This window comes from Eschscholzia californica, unplaced genomic scaffold (genome assembly GCF_041429995.1).
Source record: "Eschscholzia californica isolate CP2 unplaced genomic scaffold, dmEscCali1.0.p SCAF_3, whole genome shotgun sequence".
In the NCBI taxonomy this organism is placed as follows: Eukaryota; Viridiplantae; Streptophyta; class Magnoliopsida; order Ranunculales; family Papaveraceae; genus Eschscholzia; species Eschscholzia californica.
In genome coordinates, this window is record NW_028238420.1 from 46,260,643 (window position 1) to 46,282,842 (window position 22,200).

The 22,200-nt window shown below is 35.4% G+C and overlaps 3 protein-coding genes across 4 annotated transcripts; 2 read left to right on the top strand and 1 right to left on the bottom strand.

The window, feature by feature from the left end:
* Window positions 1-4,828: 4,828 nt before the first annotated feature.
* On the top strand, window positions 4,829-6,874 carry LOC147550883 (F-box/kelch-repeat protein At1g57790-like). Of its 2 annotated transcripts, XM_086667889.1 has the most exons (4): window positions 4,882-5,007; window positions 5,276-5,347; window positions 5,509-6,590; window positions 6,664-6,874. In XM_086667889.1, the coding sequence occupies exons 2-4, from the start codon at window positions 5,331-5,333 to the stop codon at window positions 6,714-6,716; spliced, it is 1,152 nt and encodes a 383-aa protein (XP_086524015.1). In that variant the 5' UTR covers window positions 4,882-5,007; window positions 5,276-5,330; the 3' UTR covers window positions 6,717-6,874. The 2 variants fall into 2 exon arrangements, with proteins under 2 accessions (XP_086524014.1, XP_086524015.1); XM_086667888.1 differs by having other exon boundaries at window positions 4,829-5,007; window positions 5,509-6,874.
* A 5,052-nt stretch (window positions 6,875-11,926) lies between these two features.
* Window positions 11,927-15,002, top strand: LOC147550884 (protein PHR1-LIKE 3-like). The gene is made up of 7 exons (XM_086667891.1): window positions 11,927-12,900; window positions 13,027-13,230; window positions 13,764-13,840; window positions 14,000-14,054; window positions 14,174-14,246; window positions 14,340-14,409; window positions 14,513-15,002. Exons 2-7 carry the CDS (start codon window positions 13,032-13,034, stop codon window positions 14,900-14,902), a joined length of 864 nt encoding a protein of 287 aa, XP_086524017.1. The 5' UTR covers window positions 11,927-12,900; window positions 13,027-13,031; the 3' UTR covers window positions 14,903-15,002.
* On the bottom strand, window positions 13,933-16,806 carry LOC147550885 (F-box protein At1g20360-like). Its single transcript, XM_086667890.1, has one exon. It carries the CDS (start codon window positions 16,474-16,476, stop codon window positions 15,349-15,351), a length of 1,128 nt encoding a protein of 375 aa, XP_086524016.1. The 5' UTR covers window positions 16,477-16,806; the 3' UTR covers window positions 13,933-15,348.
* Window positions 16,807-22,200: the final 5,394 nt, after the last annotated feature.

Here is a 22,200-nt window from a genome sequence, read left to right on the forward strand (position 1 = left end):
GGGATATTGTCTAGAAGCCCTTCTCAAAATTTAAAATATAGTCCTTCGAAGAAATAAAATTACCTATTTAAAAAACAATAATCGTTTCCTTCTTAAAAATAAAATAACTAATTTAAGGAAAAAAGAAACAAAATAAATTTCAAGGGTTAAAAAAAGAAATTAAGATCTCTCTTTCAGTAAAATAATAACTAATCTAAGAAAAAAGAAACAAAAATAATAATACAAAAAAATAATAACTAATAAAAATCTCTCTCTCTCTCTCTCTCTCTCTCTCTCTCAATAAAATAATAACTAATTTAAGAGAAATTAAAGAAAAAAAAATGTAATACAAAAAAATAATAACTAATAAAAATCTCTTTCTCTCAATATAATAAAACAGAAGGGAAAACGATGACTGAGACAAACATCCTTTTTTTAATAAAGGATATTGTCTCAAAGCCCTTCCCAAAATTTAAAATATAGAAATTCGTAGAAATAAAGTTACCTATTTAAAAAATCTTTCTTAAAAATAAAATATTAAATTTGAGAAAAAAAAAGAAACAAAAGTGTTGCAAAGGTTAAAACAAGAAATTGAAATCTCTCTCATAAAATAATTAATTTAAGAAAAAATAAAAGAAAATAAAATAAATAATAAGTAGACACTATATAGCAATAATAAATATTGAAAGTCGTCAAATTTAATTGATACAATTGTCCGAGCCCTAGGGCTCGGGATATACCCTAGGGCTGGAAAAACGGTCCGAAACAAAAACAGAAATTAAAATCTCTATTATCAAGAACAGAAATTAAAATAATGGTGGTGGATTAAAAAAAGAAATTAAAATCTCTCTCTTTCAATAAAATAATAACTAATTTAAGAGAAAAGAAACAACAAAAATAATAACTGATAAAAATCTCTCTATCTCAATAAAATATAACAATAAATTTCGTAACATTTGATTGATACAAGCATCCGTGCCCTAGGGCATGGGATATACCCTAGAAATAAAAATTCTAATTTAAAAAAAAACAAAATAAATTTCAAGTGTAATTTAACAATAAATTACACTTGAAATTTAACAATAACTTTCGCAACATGTAATTTAAAATATAGTCCTTCGTAGAAATAAAGTTACCTATTTAAAAAACAATGATCTTTTCCTTCTTAGAAATAAAATAACTAATTTAAGAAAAATCTATTATATAAAACAGAAGGGAAAACGATGACTGGGACAAACATCTTTTTTTAACAAATGAGCTAAATCTTGTGCTAATAAATTACTTTAGGCAAGAACAAGATCTACGATTGTAATTGATTTAACTTTCATTTATCATCTTCGATTTTCACGTTAATATATGAGCGATTTTTTGTTAACATTGCTATCTTCCAAGAATCTTCAGAGAATATGAAAGTTGAAAGTTGCAAATATTAGGGAGACAGTAAGAATTCAAGAATTTCGTGACAATATTTTCAAATGGTTGACTTTGTACTTTTCTTTCGTTTTAAGTGTCTAATAGTAATACAAAGTTTTATTTTTGGGTTTGTACACACTGTACGACGCCAAATTTCTCTTAGAAGGATTTAAATTTATTCTTCTGGTTAGGAATAAAATATTTATTCTTCTAGCTTACTATCCTTTACATTTGTTATTTTTTAGGTGTATATAAAATGTCTTTAGATTATGGTGCTACTGCATATGATCGAGGCAAACACATATAAACATTTCATTTTTAATGTTTATTTCGTATGTAATATTTTATTATTTGTATGCAATTGATTAGATTTTTCTAAATTTTGAATTTTTAGTTCTTTCTTATGTTCTAGGAATTTCTTAAATGTTTTTTTTGTTTCGTTTAACGTAATTTTTTTATATGATAATTTTAATTCATACAATGTTATATCTACTAAAGAAAGTGAAACAGTGAATGACATCTTCTTTATCATATTGAAAAACTCGCTTCATTTTAGAACGTATTATATCTCAATACTTAAATAAGTCAATTTTTTTTTGTTTATGTTCATCGAATATATATTTTCAAACGCAACAGATGTTCCATGAGAACCCCGTGCCGGAGGCACGGGCCATACCCTAGTCTATTATATAAAACAGAAGGGAAAACGATGACTGGGACAAACATCCTTTTTTAATAAAGGATATTGTCTAGAAGCCCTTCTCAAAATTTATAATATAGTCCTTCGTAGAAATAAAGTTACCTATTTAAAAAAACAATAATCGTTTCCTTCTTAGAAATAAAATAACTAATTTAACAAAAAAAAAAAAAAAACAAAATAAATTTCAAGGGTTAAAAAAAAAATTTAAAATCTCCCTCACTCAATAAAATAATAACTAATTTAAGAGAAAATAAACAAAAAAATAATACAAAAAAATAATAACTCATAAAAATCTCTCTCTCTCAATAAAATATCTATATAATAAAACAGAAGGGAAAACGATGACTGGGACAAACACCCTTTTTTAATAAAGGATATTGTCTAGAAGCCCTTCTCAAAGTTTAAAATATAGTCCTTCGTAAAAATAAAGTTACCTATTAAAAAAACAATAATCTTTTCCTTCTTAGAAATATTTTTTCTAATTTAAGAAAAAAAAGAAACAAAATAAATTTCAAGGGTTAAAACCTATTTAAAAAACAATAATCCTTTCTTTTCTTAGAAATAAAAATTCTAATTTAAGAAAAAAAAAAACAAAATAAATTTCAAGTGTAATTTAACAATAAATTACACTTGAAATTTAACAATAAATTATGTAAGTTATACAAGTGTCCGTGCCCTAGGGCACGAGATATACCCTAGTTTACTATAAATTGTGGTAATTTACGATAAAGTACATGTACTGTAAATTTTGTTATAAATAACCGTACGAAAGAACAAATGTTTCATAAATCTGTACGGATTGAAAACCAGATCGAAGAAAAAAAATGAGAATATCATTAAGCTTAAACTACAAATCTAAAGATATCTGCTATGATGATTGATTGCAATTATGTCAAACTCGAGTTGAAGGATTAAACATCAAGATCAAAAACATAAATGAAATTTTAAGAGAGAGAAAGAAAATAAACATCAAACATTGGATTGATGATTGATAATCTGATCTCACGAAATATCAGAAACAACATAAGATTAAACATAGATCTAAAGAAATATGATATTATCACTGGATGCAAACATAACATACTAACTTTGAAGGAATCATTGAATAAAGAATAAACATAAAGATCTTAAACAGTTATGAAAATTTTAAGATTTTAGTTATGAATCATTGAATAAGGAATAAACATAAAGATCTTAAACAGTTATGAAAATTTTAGAGAAAGAAAATAAACATCATACATTCGAAGTGAATGAATTAGTAAACAGATCTTATAGATATGTATCATAAATCTGATACGTTTTATAATAGAGCGAAGTAATTAGGGTTTTAGTTATAAGAAGAAATATTATATATAAACAATGATGTTTATAAAGATTTCGAAAGTATTAAACCTGATAAATGATGAATTTGGAAACAATATAATGTAGAAGAAGAAGATTTTCTGAGTTTAATGGAGGTTTGTCAACTGAATCAATTTTAAATGATCAAATAAAGAGTTTCCGTTACTGAAAATAATGAAGATATCCTTACTTTGAATAGAAACATGATTGGAGAGAAATATGAGAGATAAATATGGAAAAAGATATGCATAGATTTCGAAGGTAGATCAGTTATAAAATATGGAAAGGTTAAATTAGGGATTATGAAATAATATTTATTCTAGAGATTTGTGTTTTCTCTCTAGATGAGACCAAATGGACTAGATATCCATTTATATTATTTTTTAGGATTAGAGAGGATTATATCTACTATTAGGACCCGTTTTTAGGCTATAAGCCCTAAGGAAAACATAAATAGTCTGTCTGTAATGTATTTTAATTACGACATTATTATTATTTGTTTACATTTGATTTGATGTGATTTTAAGCTCTCAATTAATTCCGTAAGAATTTCTTAAACACTTTTTTATTCCACCTCATTTTTTATGGTCACCGATTACATATATATTTAGTACGTTCCAAAATAGTTTCGTGTCGGAGGCACGGGTTATACACTAATAACGTGTTTATAAAAGATGTAACAAAATAATTGGGTAAGCAATAAGTTACTCTTCTTCCTCTTCTTCATTATTAAAGGTGCAATGTTTATAACCCCACCAAATTAACAATGTTTGCCATCTCACTATCTTATGTGTGTGTTTCAGTAATTGTTATAATTGAGTAAAAAAAAAAAAATTATTTCATCAAAAAAAAAAAAGAGTAAAAAAATGCTACAATTGAGTCAAGACTGCTACAATTTGGTAAATATTGGGCGACTTTTTTCTATTTTGGTGAAAAAGATGTAACAAAAGAATTGGGTAAGTAATAAGTTACTCTTCTTCTTCTTCTTCTTCAATATTAAAGGTTCAATGTTTATAACCCCACCAAATTAACAATGTTTGCCGTCTCACTATCTTTTGTGTGTTTTCAGTCTTAATTGCTATAATTGAGTCAAAACTGCTACAATTGAGTCAAGACTGGTACAATTGGATCTGAACTGCTACAATTGGGTCAGAACTATTACACTTGGTTCCGAATTGGTACAATTGAGTATGAACGGTTGTAATTAGGTTAAAACTGCTACAATTGAGTCAAAACACAAGAAAGAGGCGAGACGGGTAGCTGCCTAGTGTAAAATTTGTAGCTTTTACCTGGTCGGGAACAATTTTAAAAGAGAAATATTGATATTAACGAAAATTAGACGGAGTTAAGAGAAAGGGGTTAATTTCGAATATATAAAAAACAATGGGGTAAAATATGAAGTCGATCACAAAATAGGCTTAAAAAGGAAATAACCAAATCTTTTGAACGGGGGAATTTAAGGTTTCCACGGGAAGATTTAGTTTGAAGAATTCGAGCGTTCTGCCTGTTCAGGAAGAGATTCGTGGAAATCTTAGCTAATAAGTAATAACAACACTTCTATAATCAAACTTAAGGTTTGTAACTTTCTATTACTTAAAATCCAGTTTTCATTGATTCAAATCATAGTTTTAAGTTGTTCTTTGTTTTTAGGGTTTTGGTTGTATTAGTTTGATGAAGATCTTCTTACTTGTTACCAAGAAATCCAATTTTGTTCATGGGTTTTGCTGTAGATTTAGAAGAAGCGTGTATTGATTACCAATTTCATAAAATCTAGTTTTCATTACAGTCAATATAAACCATTTATGTTGTTCAAATCTGACCTAGAATGCAAAACAATTTCAGTTTTTTATGGTGCTCCAATCTAGCAACACCTTCGCATACAACGAATTGGGTTTCAATGTCTACAAATTTCAGGTAACTTAACTACTTGTGTAAGTTTACGCAGTGGGTAACTTCCATTTTGTTTGATTTAAACTAAGTATTTGATGTTGTAGGTTGCTCTTGAAGTTCCTCTTTGCGAAAAAGAAAAAAAACGATTTGTATCAATATTTTCATTAATCTCTTTAATTTTGTAGAGTTGCCAAGGGGAGTAGTAAAACAAAGATATCATGTAACACCAAGGATGATAATGAAGGAACAAATATAAATTATGATGTTTGCAAGAAAAGCAATGGAGGAGAGTTAGAACAAACAAGAGCTTGGGCTACTCTTAATGAGAACGTCATAGGCATAATTGGTAGTTATCTCCATCCAGTAGATTATTTACATTTCCGTGCAGCTTGTAGAAATAATCGATCGGCAAACCCTGTAGCGAACTGGAAAATGTCTATTACAGAGACTCCCAATGGCACTTTAGCTCCATGGCTGGTTTTCTCTAAAAAAAACGACGCCATCTATTCTTTTATAGATCCAATGCATGATAATGATAGATTCCTCATGAACCTTTCTGAGTTTCTAGTAGATTCTACGGTACTTTACTCAAAAGGTAGTTGGTTATTAATGTCGAGAGGAGAGATCTCCACATTCTTCTTCAATCCTTTCACAAGGGAGATTATCAAACTTCCAGACTTCAATGATGATATACACAGTTATTTTATTCATGGGATCTCATTCTCATCCTTGCCTACTGCTTCAGATTGTGAAGTTTTTGCCCTAAATAGAGATGAATACAGTGAATTTTACCTCTTCTCCATTTCACGACGTCATAATAATTGGAACCTACGAAGATTGGGTAACAGGGTGCCTCGCAATGGGAAGGTCATGAACTTCTCCGCTTTGTGTAATAATCCAGTTTTCTATGATGGGGAGTTCTACTGCCTAGATCGTCACGGGACTGTAGGAGTTTTTTTTGGATTTCACTTGGAAGTTCTTGGCAAGCTCCAAAATCCATGTAACTCTATTAATCAGTGTTACTTGGTGGAATGTGAACAACAACTTCTATCGGTGTTTGTTGGTCACAATGGAGAATGGGTTGGAGTTTTCAGATTAGATTTGAAAAAAGAAGTCTGGGTTGAAATTAAAAGTTTACAGAAGAACATGATTTTGATCAGCAATACCTCGTGTGTGTCAATAATAGCTCCGAGTACTCACATGGAGAACAAAATATACTTTCCTAGATTTAGCGACGAAAAGATTATGTTTTACTCTCTTGACACAGGTAAATATAACTTTGTTGGGGATCAACATTCTGCTCAAGATTTCTGCAACACTGAGGTAGAATTGTATTGCAGTTTGGTTCAACCTAACTGGTCCAAGACCGCAGTCGAAGAGCTCAATTGGTTGAATGCTGAAGGCTTGAAGAGATAGTCATCTTTTAGAAGAGCAATATTAGATTAGTCTTACTAATTTTGAATTTATATTTATATATTTCTCATTTCTTTTAGGTGGTCGATATGTTCTTATATTTGCATAATTATGTCATAAATTGGTGGTTGATCTTTCTGTGTATCTTATTTTATTCCTTTTCGTACTTGGACTTATTTTATTCCATAGTACAAGCTGATTTCGGCGAGCTTGATATTCAATAGTACATTTTAGTCCAAGTAACCTTTCCCTTTGGTCTAGGGACAAGGAGTCGGTGAAATTTCTAGCTTTCGCTGTAGGGGGGCGCCTGACCTCCTTGAGGTAATGTTACATAGGGTCTCTTGTACATATCATTTTTCAATATATTCATTCAAAGTCTCAAAGAAAAAGAGAAAAGTATAAAATTTCTTCGAGAATGTTTGTGCTGATCTTAGAAGTAAGGGATAAAAACAGTTGGGAGAGACTAGTAATTGCTTGTGAATATACTAGATTGACATACATGGCTAAAGCAATTACTCCATATATAATACATAGTTATTACATCTCCTTTCTTACTAAATATGAGAATGTGAAATGTTATTACACAAGTAATGATGAAAGAAACAACAAATTTCAACTAGTAATACTGTGTATCATTCTTAAGCAATCAATAAAATCCCACACCCAGTTCAAAGTAAATATAGCAGAGACCTAAAGAAACGCAAGAGTGAAGGATTAACATACTATTTCTTCTTAAAATTAGGAGGAGAATCAGATACTGGTGGTGGAAGTTGCTGATCGTCAGATGGAGGCAAGATAGGAAGCTGTACTGGTACTGGTGTTGGCTCTGTTGGCTGGGTAACAACAGGATTATCGTCTGGTACTGGAGGATTGGTAATATCTGGTGTATTGGGATCTAATGTTGGAGGTGGGATTATATCAGGTGGCTGAGGAAGAGGAAATGATGGTGGCAATGTGGGTTGTTCATCGATTTCAGGTGTGGGTGGTGCAGTGAAAATTGGTAGCTCGTCTGGTGACTGTGGCGGAGAAAATATTGGAATGTCAGGCTCTGGTGGAAGTTCATCGTCAACTGGTGGTGGTGAAAGTATTGGGACTATAGGTTCTGGTGGAAGATCATCATCAGTTGGTGGTGGTGAAAATGTGGGAATTGCTGGCTCTGGTGGAAGTTCATCATCAACAGGTGGTGGTGAAGATGTTGGAGTTTCAGGTTCTGGTGGAAGTTCATCATCAACTGGTGGAGGTGAAATTGTTGGAACTTCAGGTTCTGGTGGAAGCTCATCATTAACTGGTGGTGGTGAAGGAAGATCAGGTTGAGTTGGTAGAGGAAAAGATGGTGGTGGAGAAAATACTAATGGCTCTGAAGGTGGCAGATCATCATTATCTGGTGGTGATGGATCAGGAAGATCAGGTTGTGTTGGTAAAGGAAAAGAAGGTGGTGGGGAAAATACTAATGGCTCTGAAGGTGGAAGATCATCAGCCGGTGGCGATGGGTCAGGGAGATCAGGTGATGTCGGTTGAGGCAAAGATGGTGGTGGAGAAAATACTAATGGATCTGGTGGAAGTTCATCAGGTGGAGATAGAAATGGGAATATGGGTGGTGGTGGAAATATAAGTGGTGGTGGTAGTGGTGGTGGGAGTATTAAACCCGGCGGTATAACCGGTGGTGGGGGTGAAGGTGATGGTGGAGGAGGAGATGGTACTAATGGTGGAGGTGGTGATGGTGATGGTGGTGGAGGTGATGGTACTAATGGCGGGGCTGGTGGTGGTGGGGATGGAACTACAACAGCTGGTGGAGGTGATAAAGAAGGTCTAGGAAGAAGTGGAGTGGGTGGCGGTGAAGGAACTAAAGGCGGTGGCCGAACTATTGGAGGTGGTGAAGGTAATATAGGAAGAAAGGGAGGAGGTGGGGAAGGGAGAATTAAGGGAGGAGGAAGAGGCAATGAGGGTGGTGAGCGTCGGCGTGGCGGTGGTGAAGGGCGGAGACGAGGCGGTGGTGAGGTTGGTAGAAACGGGTTGTCAGGGGAAGGGGAAGTTGGGAAAGGCCATCTACCACAACTTTCAAATAAGTATTGATATAAAGGATCACAGCTTTGTCTTCTCGGACTCGGAGTAACTCTTCTTCTTCCTGTTATACCACTTCTCCTTGTTCTTGGTACTCTAGCACTACCACTTCTTCTGCTATTGCTTCTCTTCTGACCTTCTTGATGATCATTTCCATGCTTTTTCTGTATATGATGTTGTTTATCATGAGAGTTGCTTCTGGCATCTATGATTATTAGAGTCTCAGAGATCAAAAGCAACAGCACTACAAAACCCAATTTCAATATAGTTAGATTCATCTCTGTTATCACTCTCTACTTCATCATGACAATCTTCTTGTGTTTTTTTTCAACAGAGCACAGGAGGATGAAGTACTATTTATGCAGTGAATGGGGGTTAGTTTGGGTGAAACATAGGAGGTATGAACTGAATTGACTCTCTCTCTCTTTCTCACTCTTAGTTAATTTTCAGTGCCTTCACATTTATTACCTGCTATTGCTTTAAACCAGTACAGTAGCAGCTCATGAGCTAAGGTGTCATAAATCTAGTTAGGAGGTTTCTGATTAAAATACATTGAAACCAAAATGCATGTTGAGATAGTGAAGCATTCGAGGCAAACCTTACTTGGTATTGAATCTTCATCTCTAGGTATAAATGTGGTGATGAGCATGGGAGTGTAGTAATGTTGGGACTCTGTGTTTCTAGTAATATGTGCCACACCAAGTTGACAATTAGACACAATCTTAGGAGTATTAATTTGCTCTGTTTTTCCCTATTCCTTCTTTGTCTGTGCCTCATTTATTCTACTTCTCTCCCTCTTGATGCACTAATCCCTTTCTTCTTTTTTTGGAACACTAGCCGAGAGGGGCCAGACCCTATCAAATTTATCCCCAAATCTATAATTCATAGATTTTCACTGGAATCTAGGACCTCCGGAGTACAGAGTAAGTGCCAATTACTATACCTGGTCGATATATCGAGTATTTACATTAGGTTGTCAAGTGAGTTGAGGAAAAACTCGACACACTAATAGTCTGCAGTTAAAAACCAAAATTCTATAAGCATCCCACATAATTTCTAGTGGCACCCTTTACAATACATATTGAGTTTTCTTATAGCCCATTTGACTAGCTTATCAACAGGGATGTGATTTCTGACTATGTAGGAGAACTAAATACTGTTGAACTTAGGGATGAGAGTTTTGACTTGCTGGATGTGATAATGCGAGCTTGAGAATGCCAATGTATTGTTTTCCTAGAATCGTCGAATTGGTTGTGTAACGTTAACAACGTGAGGTCGGAATGTGAACGATTATAACGAGAAATGAGTTGTTCTTTTTGAAATTATCCCTCAGACATTTTCTGCTTCTCACTTGGCTACCACCACCTTCTACTTTTATGAAAATACACTTCAATATTTCTTTTCAAGTCAAACAATCAAATTGCTGCTTTTGGAATTGTTGTTCATGATCGCCTGGGAATTTGATTACAGGAAGGTCAGGGACACTATAAGTGAGATCAGTAGATGGAGGGGCCCTGATAGACATAAAATGCAGTGTCTCGGAGAAGGTTAGTTTTGAAGAAGACTTGAAGATTGTTTTGAAGCAGCTGAAAGGTCGAGGTTCCAGAGCTCATTGATCTGGTCAACATGCTATAAGTACTCAAAGCTAACTAGAATAACAAAGCTCGCTTGAGTACGGTCTAACATACTGTTACTGTTTCAGAACGAGAAAAAGAGGTAAAACTGAGAGTTTTTATTTCCGAAAACTATGATGTGCACAAGGTAAAAATGATACTTTATATAATGCACTTTCAAGCATACTTATAATTCTAAGTCTTCTTTAAGTGTTTAATTATGGAGCATTTTTATTACACGTAGCATAGTTTAATTCCTTCCAAATTGTCGCTGCCTTAGATTATCATTTTCTTTTATCAGAACGACAAAAGAACATCAAAGCTGTGACAAAAATCTTGGGTCGGTTCGATGTTTCAAAATCAAAACTATTGGAGGAAAAATTGCTAAACAAACAGGAACTCAAGTACATTATATATATACTTTTGACAAAAAAAGAGTATATTATATATTGATAAATTCATATCAAATTCCTCTAATGATAGATTAGTATTAACATAATGTATATATTAGGTGGACATGTGCTATCCTATCAATTATTTTTCATAAGTGACCTTCAAACTAATCATTTACATAATAAAATATGATAGCATTTAGGTTCATTGTGAACATTCTTTTTGTTTATATGGTGAGATGAGTCTTGCTTTTCACATAAAATTTTGATTAATTGAATGCAAATTTTTGCATTTGGTTTACTTAAGATTTCTCACTTAATGAATATTTAGAAAGTAGTCCGTCGTTAATGAATATTTAAAAAGTAGGCAATCTAGCCTAGGGGTGGGAAAAAGATCCGGAAGACCGCTATCCGACCCGTTCGGCCGAGATAAAAAGTGTCCATGGACACCCGATGGTCATAACGGTCAGTGTCCGACTGGCCCGAAAGAATTGGCGGACGGTCACGGTCAAAATCCTATGTCGAAGGACCGACCGCTGACCGACCGGTACGAGTGACCGAATAGGTTGACCGACTAAACTGTCCTCATTTTTAGAAATTGACCGTTGAATTTTATAGACATATGAATATATGATGATCGTTGGCTATAGTCATATAGTCCTCTGGAAGACCAAACATTAGTGCATGGCTTAATTATATCTTGTCAAATGATGATCAAGTGTGTTTTTTCTTTCTTGGGCTAAACATCTTCATTTGTAAGTAATTTTGTTTGTGGTAATAAAAATAAAGTTCTGAATTAAGTGTGTTTTTTCTTTTTTATATTTACTTTTGATTTCTTGGGCTAAACATCTTCATTTGTAAGTAATTTTGTTTGTGGTAATAAAAATAAAGTTCTGAATTAAGTAAATTTGTTGGAAAGTCCGGACCGAGACCGTCCGGTGTCCGACTGGACCGGTAAAATAAACGGTCTTGGACGGTCAATGGACAAAGAATTCTTGAGAGTGACCGTCCGAGTCCGCCCGAGTAAATAGGTGGTTGCCAACAGTTTATGTCCGAGTCGACCGGTTCGATGAAGTTAGAGTCCGATACCGACCGGTCCGGACCGATTCCCACCCCTAATCTAGCCCCTATTTTGTATCCTTTAATCAGCAAGCATTTCTTGGGCTCATTTTATTTGTATTCAACCCTTTCACCTCAATTATATAGGTTATTGTCCCTCAAAGCTTATCAGTATGTTACTTTCTTATTGGTGCTTATGAAAACTCCATGTTTCAACACATATTTTGATGCTACACCATTTTTTAGTCTATAAATTTAACTTCTTCTCCAATCTCCTTAACAGATTGACCTCCACCTTCGTTCGTAATTTATTTACTTACGATTTTTTTCCAGCTCAGATTGGTATTCATACTCAAACTTTGGGTGTCATTTTATCTTTCTTTAAGAGAATATCGGTTGGGTATTGAAACCATTTTCCGGTTTCTCTTTGAAGACATCTTTATACTCTTTTTTTCAGAATTTTGTGTTCGCTTTTTTAATCTCCACACCTGGAGCTCCTAGGTAAGAGGCGTGTCTTTCGTTCAACTAAGAAGAGTTATAAGATAAGAAATAATAGTGTCATTTTCAAGATGACTTATCAATTTAATAAGTTTTTTTTTTCGAAAATAGTTCAATGAGCTATAATGAGATTGGTTTTCAAAGATCGAATATTATTAATCTAATTTTGGTTTATATACTTTGTAATGTCGCTGTTATACGAATAAAATCGAACATTTCAAGTTTTCAACAACAAAAAAACGCCCCAAAGGTTTTTTGTCAAGGGAGTTATACCTAAATATCAAGAAAACAAGGCTTCATTTGCAATTTTAAGGCTTAAACCTCAATTATTGAAAATGATGAAGAAGACTTGAAAAAACTGGCCTTTATATTCATCTATCTAGTCTAGTCTTGTCCAGTCACTTTCTCTTCAACACAGTAAACTACAAAACCCACCCACAAATACTCCTATAGTCAGTCCTATTGATCTCTTCCTGTGGGTCTGTTGCTTCATTTGGGGTTTTGAAGATTTTGGAGGAAAAAGTATCCCCAAAATCAAAAGGTCTGTATTTTTTTTTTTCTTCTTTTTGTTATTTTTAGGTTTGGGTGTTCTTTATTCACTCAAAATCATTTCTCTCTGATAAAAAAAATGAGGTTTTGAAATCTGGGTTGTTGTTGTTTTTTTCAGGCAAAATGTACTCTGGGATTCACTCATTTGAGACTAGTATGGGATTGAATGAGGGTTTACTTGGATCATATGAAGAGAACAGTTTGCTTTCTTGTGATTCTGCTGGTGTAGTTCTTACTTCTGATCCAAAACCTCGTCTTAGATGGACAGCTGAGCTTCATGAGAGATTTGTTGATGCTGTTTCTCAGCTTGGTGGACCTGATAGTAAGTATTTTCTCATCAATTTCAGACTGCATTTCTTTTTAAACCCTAATTTGCTTCAATTGTTGTCAGTTATTATCACCTTTTGTTAGGTTAACTATTGACTATGTTTTACTTTAGGGTTTCCTGGGTGGGTTTCATTTCCTCTTCTTCCTTTCAAGAAAGCTCTTAATTTGGTCTTATGGGTTCTTTGTTGTAAAAAGAAAAGGGGTTTCAATTTGCTAATTAGGGTTTTCATGGGGATATAATATATAGATAGGTTGTAAGGTCTAAAATGAGTATTGGCATGTGCACAACCGCGAAATTTATCCGTTTCTTTTTTAAACTAGTGTTATATGTTCGTTCTTCGATTATATGATGGGGAATTTATCCTAGGAGGCTCATATATACTACTATGCAGATTTTACCCATATTTGGATCCAATTTTTACTTGATGGACTTGTTGATAAACCAAATGTGATTTAAAAATTTTTGGAAATTCCAAGTTGACTAACTAGTTGTTTCTTCCGAATTGTTTTTTATGAACTTCATCACAGAAGCGACCCCAAAGACCATCATGAAAACGATGGCTGTCAAAGGTCTAACTCTATATCATTTGAAGTCCCACCTTCAGGTTTTCTTCTCACTGATTTGTTGTTGTGTGTGTTATCAATATCTGGGAAACTGATATGCTGTTTGGGTTTCCGTTCTGGAGAGAACACAATATGAGAAACCATGAGTGGAATTCATTAATCTGTTCTAACATTATGTATTATAACTTTTGTTTATGCAGAAATATAGAATGGGAAAGCAAGTAAGCAAGGAATTCGGTGACAACTCAAGAGCTGGTATGCTTCTGGATTCCTTTTTCACTTTTTTTTTTTCCTCGGCTAAGCGAGCGAAGTTTCTCAAGTTGGCGGCTTTTAATCATACTTATTTACTAGTTCATGTGTTGTCGAAAATGCAGCTTCATGTGGTATGGAAAATCAGGATACTAGGTCATTGCTATCGACGGGAACAATGTTGCAAGACTCGAACGAGTATATTACACTTATTCTCTCTGTTCATGCTCGCTTCTTTCCTCCCTTTCACGTTTCAACCTTTTAACTGGTTCATATTTATATGTGGAACAGAAGTAAGCAGGTTACAGAGGCATTGCGACTTAATATGGAAGTTCAGAGAAGACTGCATGATCAACTTGAGGTTAGTTTCTTCGTCGACAAGAAAGATATATTTAGAATCTCATTCTAGATACTTCAGTTAGTCGACGATCTTTCATTCCAATTAAAATATTCGACCGTTACAGGTGCAGCGTCATCTTCATCTTCGATCGGAAGCACAAAGCAAGTATCTGCAATCCATACTTGAGAAAGCCTGCAAAGCCCTAAATGATTCATTAGTGTTTGAAACTGCTAATCAAGAACTATCAGAATCGGCAACCAAGATCATCTCAGGTGAGCCCGACAAAGTTCTGTCTAGATCCCAGAGTGAAGTTGAAGAGAAATCTGGTTCTAGTGGGCAAGGTCGGGTTGGGGACTGCTCGGTCGAAAGCTGCCTAACATCGACAAGCAACCCAGTATCGTCTCCTATTGCAACCAAGAAAAGGTCAAGACCCATATTTGCAACTGGGGAATCGCCAAGTTGGGAGAATGATGTGCGGCAAGATATGGGGTGGATGATGACCACCATCCGATGAAAACTTCGATATCAAAAACTGGTTTAGGTTTATTTAACCAAGATGTACTACCTTCTTGTAGACAGGGTTATACTCTTTGAAATTGAACCCCCATTCTCCATGTGATGCCATGTTACCGAATTCTCTGAAATTTAGGTTTTCAATGACCGATAGACAGGTAAACTGAAAACCCATTTCCATTTGAACATCTGTGGTTAAAATCTCTGTACCCAAAAAGTTCAGAAGTATAATAGACAAAAAATAATGAACAAATTCATTATTAAGGTGTACTCAAATGTGCAAAATATAATTGAGATCTAACGCTTGGTCAGATAATAAATCACTAAGCACTATCGATACAAATAGAAAGTAGCGCGAGAAAATCACAAAAATGAAACCAAACTCGAACGCTGTAAGCTCTTAACCCTCACAAAAACTGTTAATCTCTGAGAAATCCGTTTGAAATCTCAAACATCAGTAAGTGTGCTTATATAGGGGAAACACCGTGCACCATATGAACTACATAAAGACTTTGAAACACCAGTTTTGATATTGTGTTCTTGCCAATAAGGCCTCCACACACCAGGCTTGCTGCGGGTTTGAATGAGAAAAACCAATCTCTCACCATCGAAGAACATGGGTCGAACATAAAATACACCGTTATTGTTCGTTTTTAACACATCCTTCCTCTTAAGTTTCCAGTTCTTGTTTTCATAATCATGGAGTACCCAAACTATTATTTCATAGTTGTGGTTAACCACTACAACATTCACTTCATCTTCTACAACTCCAAACCAACTACGGTTCCCCCATTGATTACGACCACGTTTAGTTATGATTTCAGATAGACTCTTGGGTATTTCAATCGTCTTGCTCTCTTCTTTATCCAAATTGAATGCAATAATACTTCCCTTGTTAGTTAACCAATGTATAATTCCTCGAAAGCAAACAGGAGGACTACATATCAACTTATTGGTCACCTCATTACCATAGCTTATCATCGTATTCTTGTTGGAATCTCTCCAACAGCTAGTGTCTCGATCGAAAGTCTGGAATTGAAATGTCCCATTTGCTATAACCATGCAAACGACATTGTAGTGGTTATAGTAATATGGTGGAGATGAAGAAGTTGGTCCAAAGACTAACCCATATTTACAAGAGAGTTGTTCACCACAAACAGGAAATGGTGGAATAAGTTGTTTCTTCTTGGTTAAAGGGTTGAAAATGCAAAGGCAACCATTTTCAAGCTTAACCAAAAGAAGGCCATGACAACTAGCTATAATGTATCCATAACTATTCTCAGACTCTTTGGGTAAGCCTAGAGAAATGGTGGTTTCAGTAAGGATATCAGCCGGCGAAGACGGATTGAAAGATAGCTGGTTGATACTTCCTCTAATTGATATTTTCAAGAAGTAACTAACAGCATCTCGATTTGTTTGAAGACTAGTATGTTTGTTAACAAAAAAAGGGTCAGAGATTAAGGAATACCATCTTTTGTTGATAACTTTCAATCTCCCTAGGGTTTTAGCAGGCAGTCGTATTAGAATTTCACTGAGGATATTGTCATCAAGGTTGTCCATTAGCCTAGTTGTCATAAACAAGTTTTAAGCTGTGTGTATAAAAAAAGAGTCAGAAGAGAGAAACTTAAAACAACAACAAAGGGTAGATAACTAGAATATCAATAAACTCAAAACAACAAAGGGATTAACTATGACTTGTGAATTAGAGAGAGTGAGAGAGAGAGAGAGAGAGTAATGAGTGCCTGCTTTGCTTTACACGATCCTGCCCTCCAACAAAGGAAAACACAAAGGGTGGGGAAGATAGGTCAAGAAGAGAGAAAAGGGAAACATTTATTTAGGAAGGATCCCAATTTTGAGAGTCCTAGAATTCTGTGAGTTCCTAAATTTTTTGTTTCTAAATTCCGGAACCCTAGCCCCATACGTTGGGGATGTTCTAAATAGGGTGCTTCTAAAGGCACCTGACCAAACAGCTGTTAGCATCCAAAAATATTGTTGACTCAAGTCAATGATTTTTGACCCGAGGTCTCTATAAGCACCGGTTTTTAATGTGGGTTACTTCTTCCATCTTCTTCCAACAAAAAAGGAATCCTAATCAATTCTTCTTCCAAAACAAAACCCTAGTGAGAGAAAGAGAGAGAAACCAATTTCAAGAAGAGAAAAACCCTAATTTCACTCTTCTTGTCCTAAATCCAGGAAGAGAAAAAACACCTTTTCATAGAATCAGATAGATATTGAAAACTGGCGATTACTATTGTTCATTATTTGAACAATTCTAGGTTTTTTTTGGAGTGGAATATGGCCGTCTTGATAAGTGATTGTTTTGTTAGTTTGCCTTCTAGGTGACGATTGAGACTTGGGCTTGGATTCATCTGTTTAAATCTTCCTGAATGTTAAATTCGATTCGATTATTATATATCTCAGTTGATATTGAACCTTTCTTACACACATTGTGATTTAAGTAGTTGAGATTGAGAAAATTTCAGCTTATTTCTTGTTTGATGATTTTTTTTTAAGTTGATTTCTGATTGAATTGCCTTAAATTGGAAAATTTCAGGTTCTGATTATACAAAATGAATTCAAAATCGTTTAGAGCAAGCCAATCTTCGTTATCTTCATCATCAGATTTCCAGGAAATGCAAAATTTGAACAATAATAATGGTAATAAGCCTCCGATGCCACCTCCTTCTGTGACTTTTGGTAGGAGAACTTCATCAGGAAGGTATGTGAACTATTCAAGAGATGATCTAGATAGTGAGATCGGAAGTGGAGAATTCATGAATTATGAGAGATGGATTTTGTGAGTGATGGATGGAGGGGTTAGGGTCAACAGATAAAGGACCGGTGCCTACATACTTGATTGGTGCCAACAGAGAATAGAGCGGTTGGGCCTGGTGCTAACAGAGATGGATGCTAACAGCTGTTTGGTCAGGTGCCTTTAGAAGCACCCTTCTAAATAAGGTGTCAACAGGTTCCAGTTTTCTTCATCAAAAAAAAAAAAAAAAAAACAGGTTCCAGTTTGAATATCTCGCTCTCTACAACTAAATTTATCATGATTACTTCTCATAAAAAAAAAAAAAAATTTATCGCGATTACGGCTACGGCAGTTTCTACCTGTACTATTTTTATAATGTAAGTTATTATTTAATCATGTTACTAGTACCTAAAAAAGGTTTTCTTCCATATTTGTTATTTAATCATATTACCACCAACTAAAAAAAGTTAGGGCGCCTCTATAGGTGCCTCTCAAAATGACTGAAAGGGCTTTCCTAAAAGGTGACCACGGTCAAATCTCGACAACTGTAGGCCCTCTCTGTTCCGACTGACCAGTCCGAGGCTAAAAGCATGGTCTCGGACTGGCCCAGTCCGAAAAGACTCAGACTGTCCAGCCCGAGAGGCTGCGGATAGGACTCCGGACTGACTAGTCTCAACAACAGTAACTACAGATATTGGCAGACACGTATCAAGTCTTACTTGGAAGGACAAGACTTGTGGGAGGTGGTTGGTGGTATCGAAACTACTCCACCGAAAGATAATGTTAATGAACTTAAAAAATGACGAATCAAAGCTGGAAAAGCATTATATGTGCTAAAGACTACAATCGAGGATGAACTACTTGAGCATATTGAAGACGCGGATACACCTAAGTCAGCATGGGACAGGTTTGCATCCCTTTTCTCTAAAACTAACTTAGCTCGTCTCCAACTCTAAGAAAATGAGTTGATGAGTACGACGCAAGGCAAAATGTCGATCAATCAATATTTTCATAAAATAAAAAATATTTGTCGAGAGATTAATGAGTTAGATCCAAGGGCAAAAATCGACGAAGATCGGATGAAAAGATTGAAAGTTCGGGGTTTGAAACCTGAATGCAAGCAAACAATCACAACAGTTCGTGGCTGGGCCACTAAACCATCTCCACTAGATTTAGAGAACCTATTAGCTGAAGAGGGGACATTGTCCAAACAAGATTTTAGAGTCTCATCAAGGAATGAAGAGGAGGCATTCTTCAATAACAAGAGTAAAGGAAAATATGGTAGGAAAAACTTTACAAAGTATGACAGGAAGACAAAGAAGTCACAAGATACGAGTTTAAGATCAAAGGGAACTCAAATTTCCAAGGAAAAATATCAGTCTACTAAGGGAGATCAAAGACGCAATAATGAATGTTTCAATTGCGGAAAAAATGGTCATTGTGCCAGAGACTGTTGGTACAAAAAGAAACCATTTGAAGGCAATGTAGTAACTTCGAGTGGTCAAAAAGATAGTAGTGAAGATGAATGGAAAATCTATGCTACTGTTGCAGTAATTGGGTCCGCGCAAGAATCGAGTGTTAGAGAGAAGATTAATCCAAGTACGAATGAAGAAGAGCTAGCAGTAGTTGCAGCATCTGACCCTAAAAGAGTAAATTATGATGAAGATTGGATTGTTAATTCCGGGTGCTCCAATCATATGAACGGTGACAAGAAGAAGTTGTCAAATATGTGTGAGTACACAGGAAGCGAGTGGTATTCACAACCAGTAACTCAAGATTGCCAATTGCACATGTAGGAAAGTCAATAGTAAGTTCTCGTCTTAGTCCTCAACAAGTGCGGTTACAAAACGTCTTCCATGTTCCAGGAATGAAGAAGAACTTAGTATCAGTGTCACAAATGACATCATCAGGTAACTATGTATTGTTTTTTTTTTATGAGAGAGGTAACTATGTATTGTTTGGTCTTGGAGATGTAAAGGTATATCAAGACCTTAAAATTTCAGGCACACCAATAATGAAGGGGCAGCGACTAGAGTCTATCTACATATTCTCGGCTGAATCATCATACGTAGATATATATAAGACACGGAAGAATGAGACTGCAAACTTATGGCATGCACCATTGGGACATGTGAGTTATCACAAGCGGAAGATAATGATGGAGAAATCAATGTTGAAGGGTCTCCCACAATTAGATATTAGAGGAGATATCATCTGTGCAGGGTGCCAATATGGTAAAGCACATCAACTGCCATACAAAGAATCAAAGTTCAGGGCGAAGGAGCCTCTGGAGCTAGTTCATTCAGATGTGTTTGGAAAAGTGAAGCAAGCATCCATCAGTGGGAAACAGTACATGGTGACCTTCATCGATGATTACTCAAGGTATGTATGGGTATATTTCTTAAAAAACAGGTCTGATGTCTTTAGCATATTTAAGGAGTTTCGAGAAAAGGTTGAAGACGAAGTAGGAAAGAAAATCAAGTGTTTACGTACAGATAATGGGGGAGAGTATACCTCCGAAGAGTTCTCAAATTACCTTAAATAATGCCACATTCGAAGACAACTGACTTGCTCAAATACCCCACAACAAAATGGTGTGGCAGAAAGGAAGAATAAGCATCTTGTAGAAATATGTCGAAGCATGTTACATGCCAAAAATGTTCCTAGTGCATGAAAACAACTGCAGATATAATAAATAGGCTTCCACAAGCAAAGTTAGGGTTTGTATCACCCTATCAGAAGTTGTGGAAAACTAAGCCTGCAGTAAGTCATTTTAGAGTTTTCGGATGTGTGTGCTACGTGTTTGTACCTGACCATCTACGTAGCAAGTTCGATAAGAAAGCCATACGATGCATCTTCGTAGGATACGATAGCGAAAGAAAAGGATGGAAATATTGTGATCCTACAACTAGTTATTGTCATACATCAAGAAATGTAGTATTTGATGAAGCTGCAAGTTGATGGACGACACAAGAGATGGTGCTTCCAGACTCCGAGAGCTTAGAAGAAAAGCTCCAACAAAAGTTAGGAGAAGATAAACAAAAAGAAGTATAATATGAGGAGGAGGAACTGAGCCCTTTAGAAGGAGTCAGAGACGCTGAACTTAGTCCAGAAGGATTACATAGTCCATGGAAAATTGGGGTACACCCAAAGACTTCAGAAGAGAGGAAAACAAACAACAAGAGAAAGAAGAAGAGACAACCCTTAGAAGGTCAACCAGGCAAAGAAAGCCTAACCCGAAGTATCATAATGCAAATTTAGCCAAGGATATAGAACCCACGTGTTATGAGGAAGCTTTACAAAATGTCGAGTGGCAGAAAGCAATGAAAGAAGAAATTTCTGCGCTGAAGCAAAATCAAACCTGGGAGCTAGTGCCTAAGCCAAAGGATGTGAACCCAATATCTTGCAAATGGGTTTATAAGGTAAAAACTCGTCATGATGGATATATTGATAAATATAAGGCTAGACTGATAGCTCAGGGATTCTCACAACAATACGGGGTAGACTATGACGAGACGTTTAATCCAGTGTCTAAGATAACAACCATAAGAGTCCTAATAGCACTAGCAGCAAGTAAGTCCTCGAAGATGTGGCAGATGGGCGTCAAAAATGCATTCCTTCACGGAGAATTAGACAAAGAGATATACATGGACCAACCGAGGGGATTTGAGAGCAAAGCCCAACCAACCTATGTTTGCAAACTGAAAAAGGCATTATATGGCTTGAAACAAGCCCCTAGAGCTTGGTATGGAAAAATAGCAGAGTTCTTAGTTCAAAGTGGATATTCTGTTACACACGCTGATTCAAGCTTGTTCATAAAAGTACGAGAAGGAAAACTAACAATTATACTAGTCTATGTAGACGATTTAATCATCACAGGAGACGACAAAGAAGAGATCCATCAAACAAGAGAAAACTTGTCAGTAAGATTTCAGATGAAGGAGCTTGGAGAATTGAAACACTTTCTTGGGCTTGAGGTAGACCAAACTAATAATGGCATATTTGTCTGTCAACACAAGAATGCCAAAGATCTACTACAAAAATATGAAATGCAAGATTGCAAGCCTATCTCAACTTCAATGGAGCCCAATACTAAGTTGTGTGCAAAAGAAGGCAAGGACCTCAATGACACAACAATGTACCGACAATTTGTAGGAAGTTTAATCTACCTGACACTGACACGACCTGATATAGCATTTTGCCGTCGGAGTCGCAAGTCGGTATATGCAGGACCCAAAGAAGACTCACTTGGAAGCAGTGAAAAGAATTTTGAGATATGTAAAGGGTACTGTTGACTTTGGCATTTTATACAAGAAAGGTGAAGCTTGCAAAGTAGTTGGCTACTGCGATGCAGATTATGCAGGAGATCATGACATACGAAGGTCAACTACAGGATATACATTTAGCCTTGGTTTAGGAGCCATATCTTGGTGCAGCAAAAGACAACCGACTGTATCTCTATCGACCACGGAGGCAGAATATAAAGCAACAACTATAGCAGCTCAAGAAAGCACATGGCTGATGTAGCTCATGAGATATTTACATCA

Bases quoted from the DNA above. Each gene is read 5' to 3' on its own strand.
- LOC147550884 (XM_086667891.1), top strand. From the start codon at position 13,032: ATGTACTCTGGGATTCACTCATTTGAGACTAGTATGGGATTGAATGAG. The intron at 13,231-13,763 runs GTAAGTATTTTC...ACTTCATCACAG, and splicing joins TCAGCTTGGTGGACCTGATA to AAGCGACCCCAAAGACCATC. The intron at 14,410-14,512 runs GTTAGTTTCTTC...CGACCGTTACAG, and splicing joins GACTGCATGATCAACTTGAG to GTGCAGCGTCATCTTCATCT.
- LOC147550885 (XM_086667890.1), bottom strand. From the start codon at position 16,476: ATGACAACTAGGCTAATGGACAACCTTGATGACAATATCCTCAGTGAA.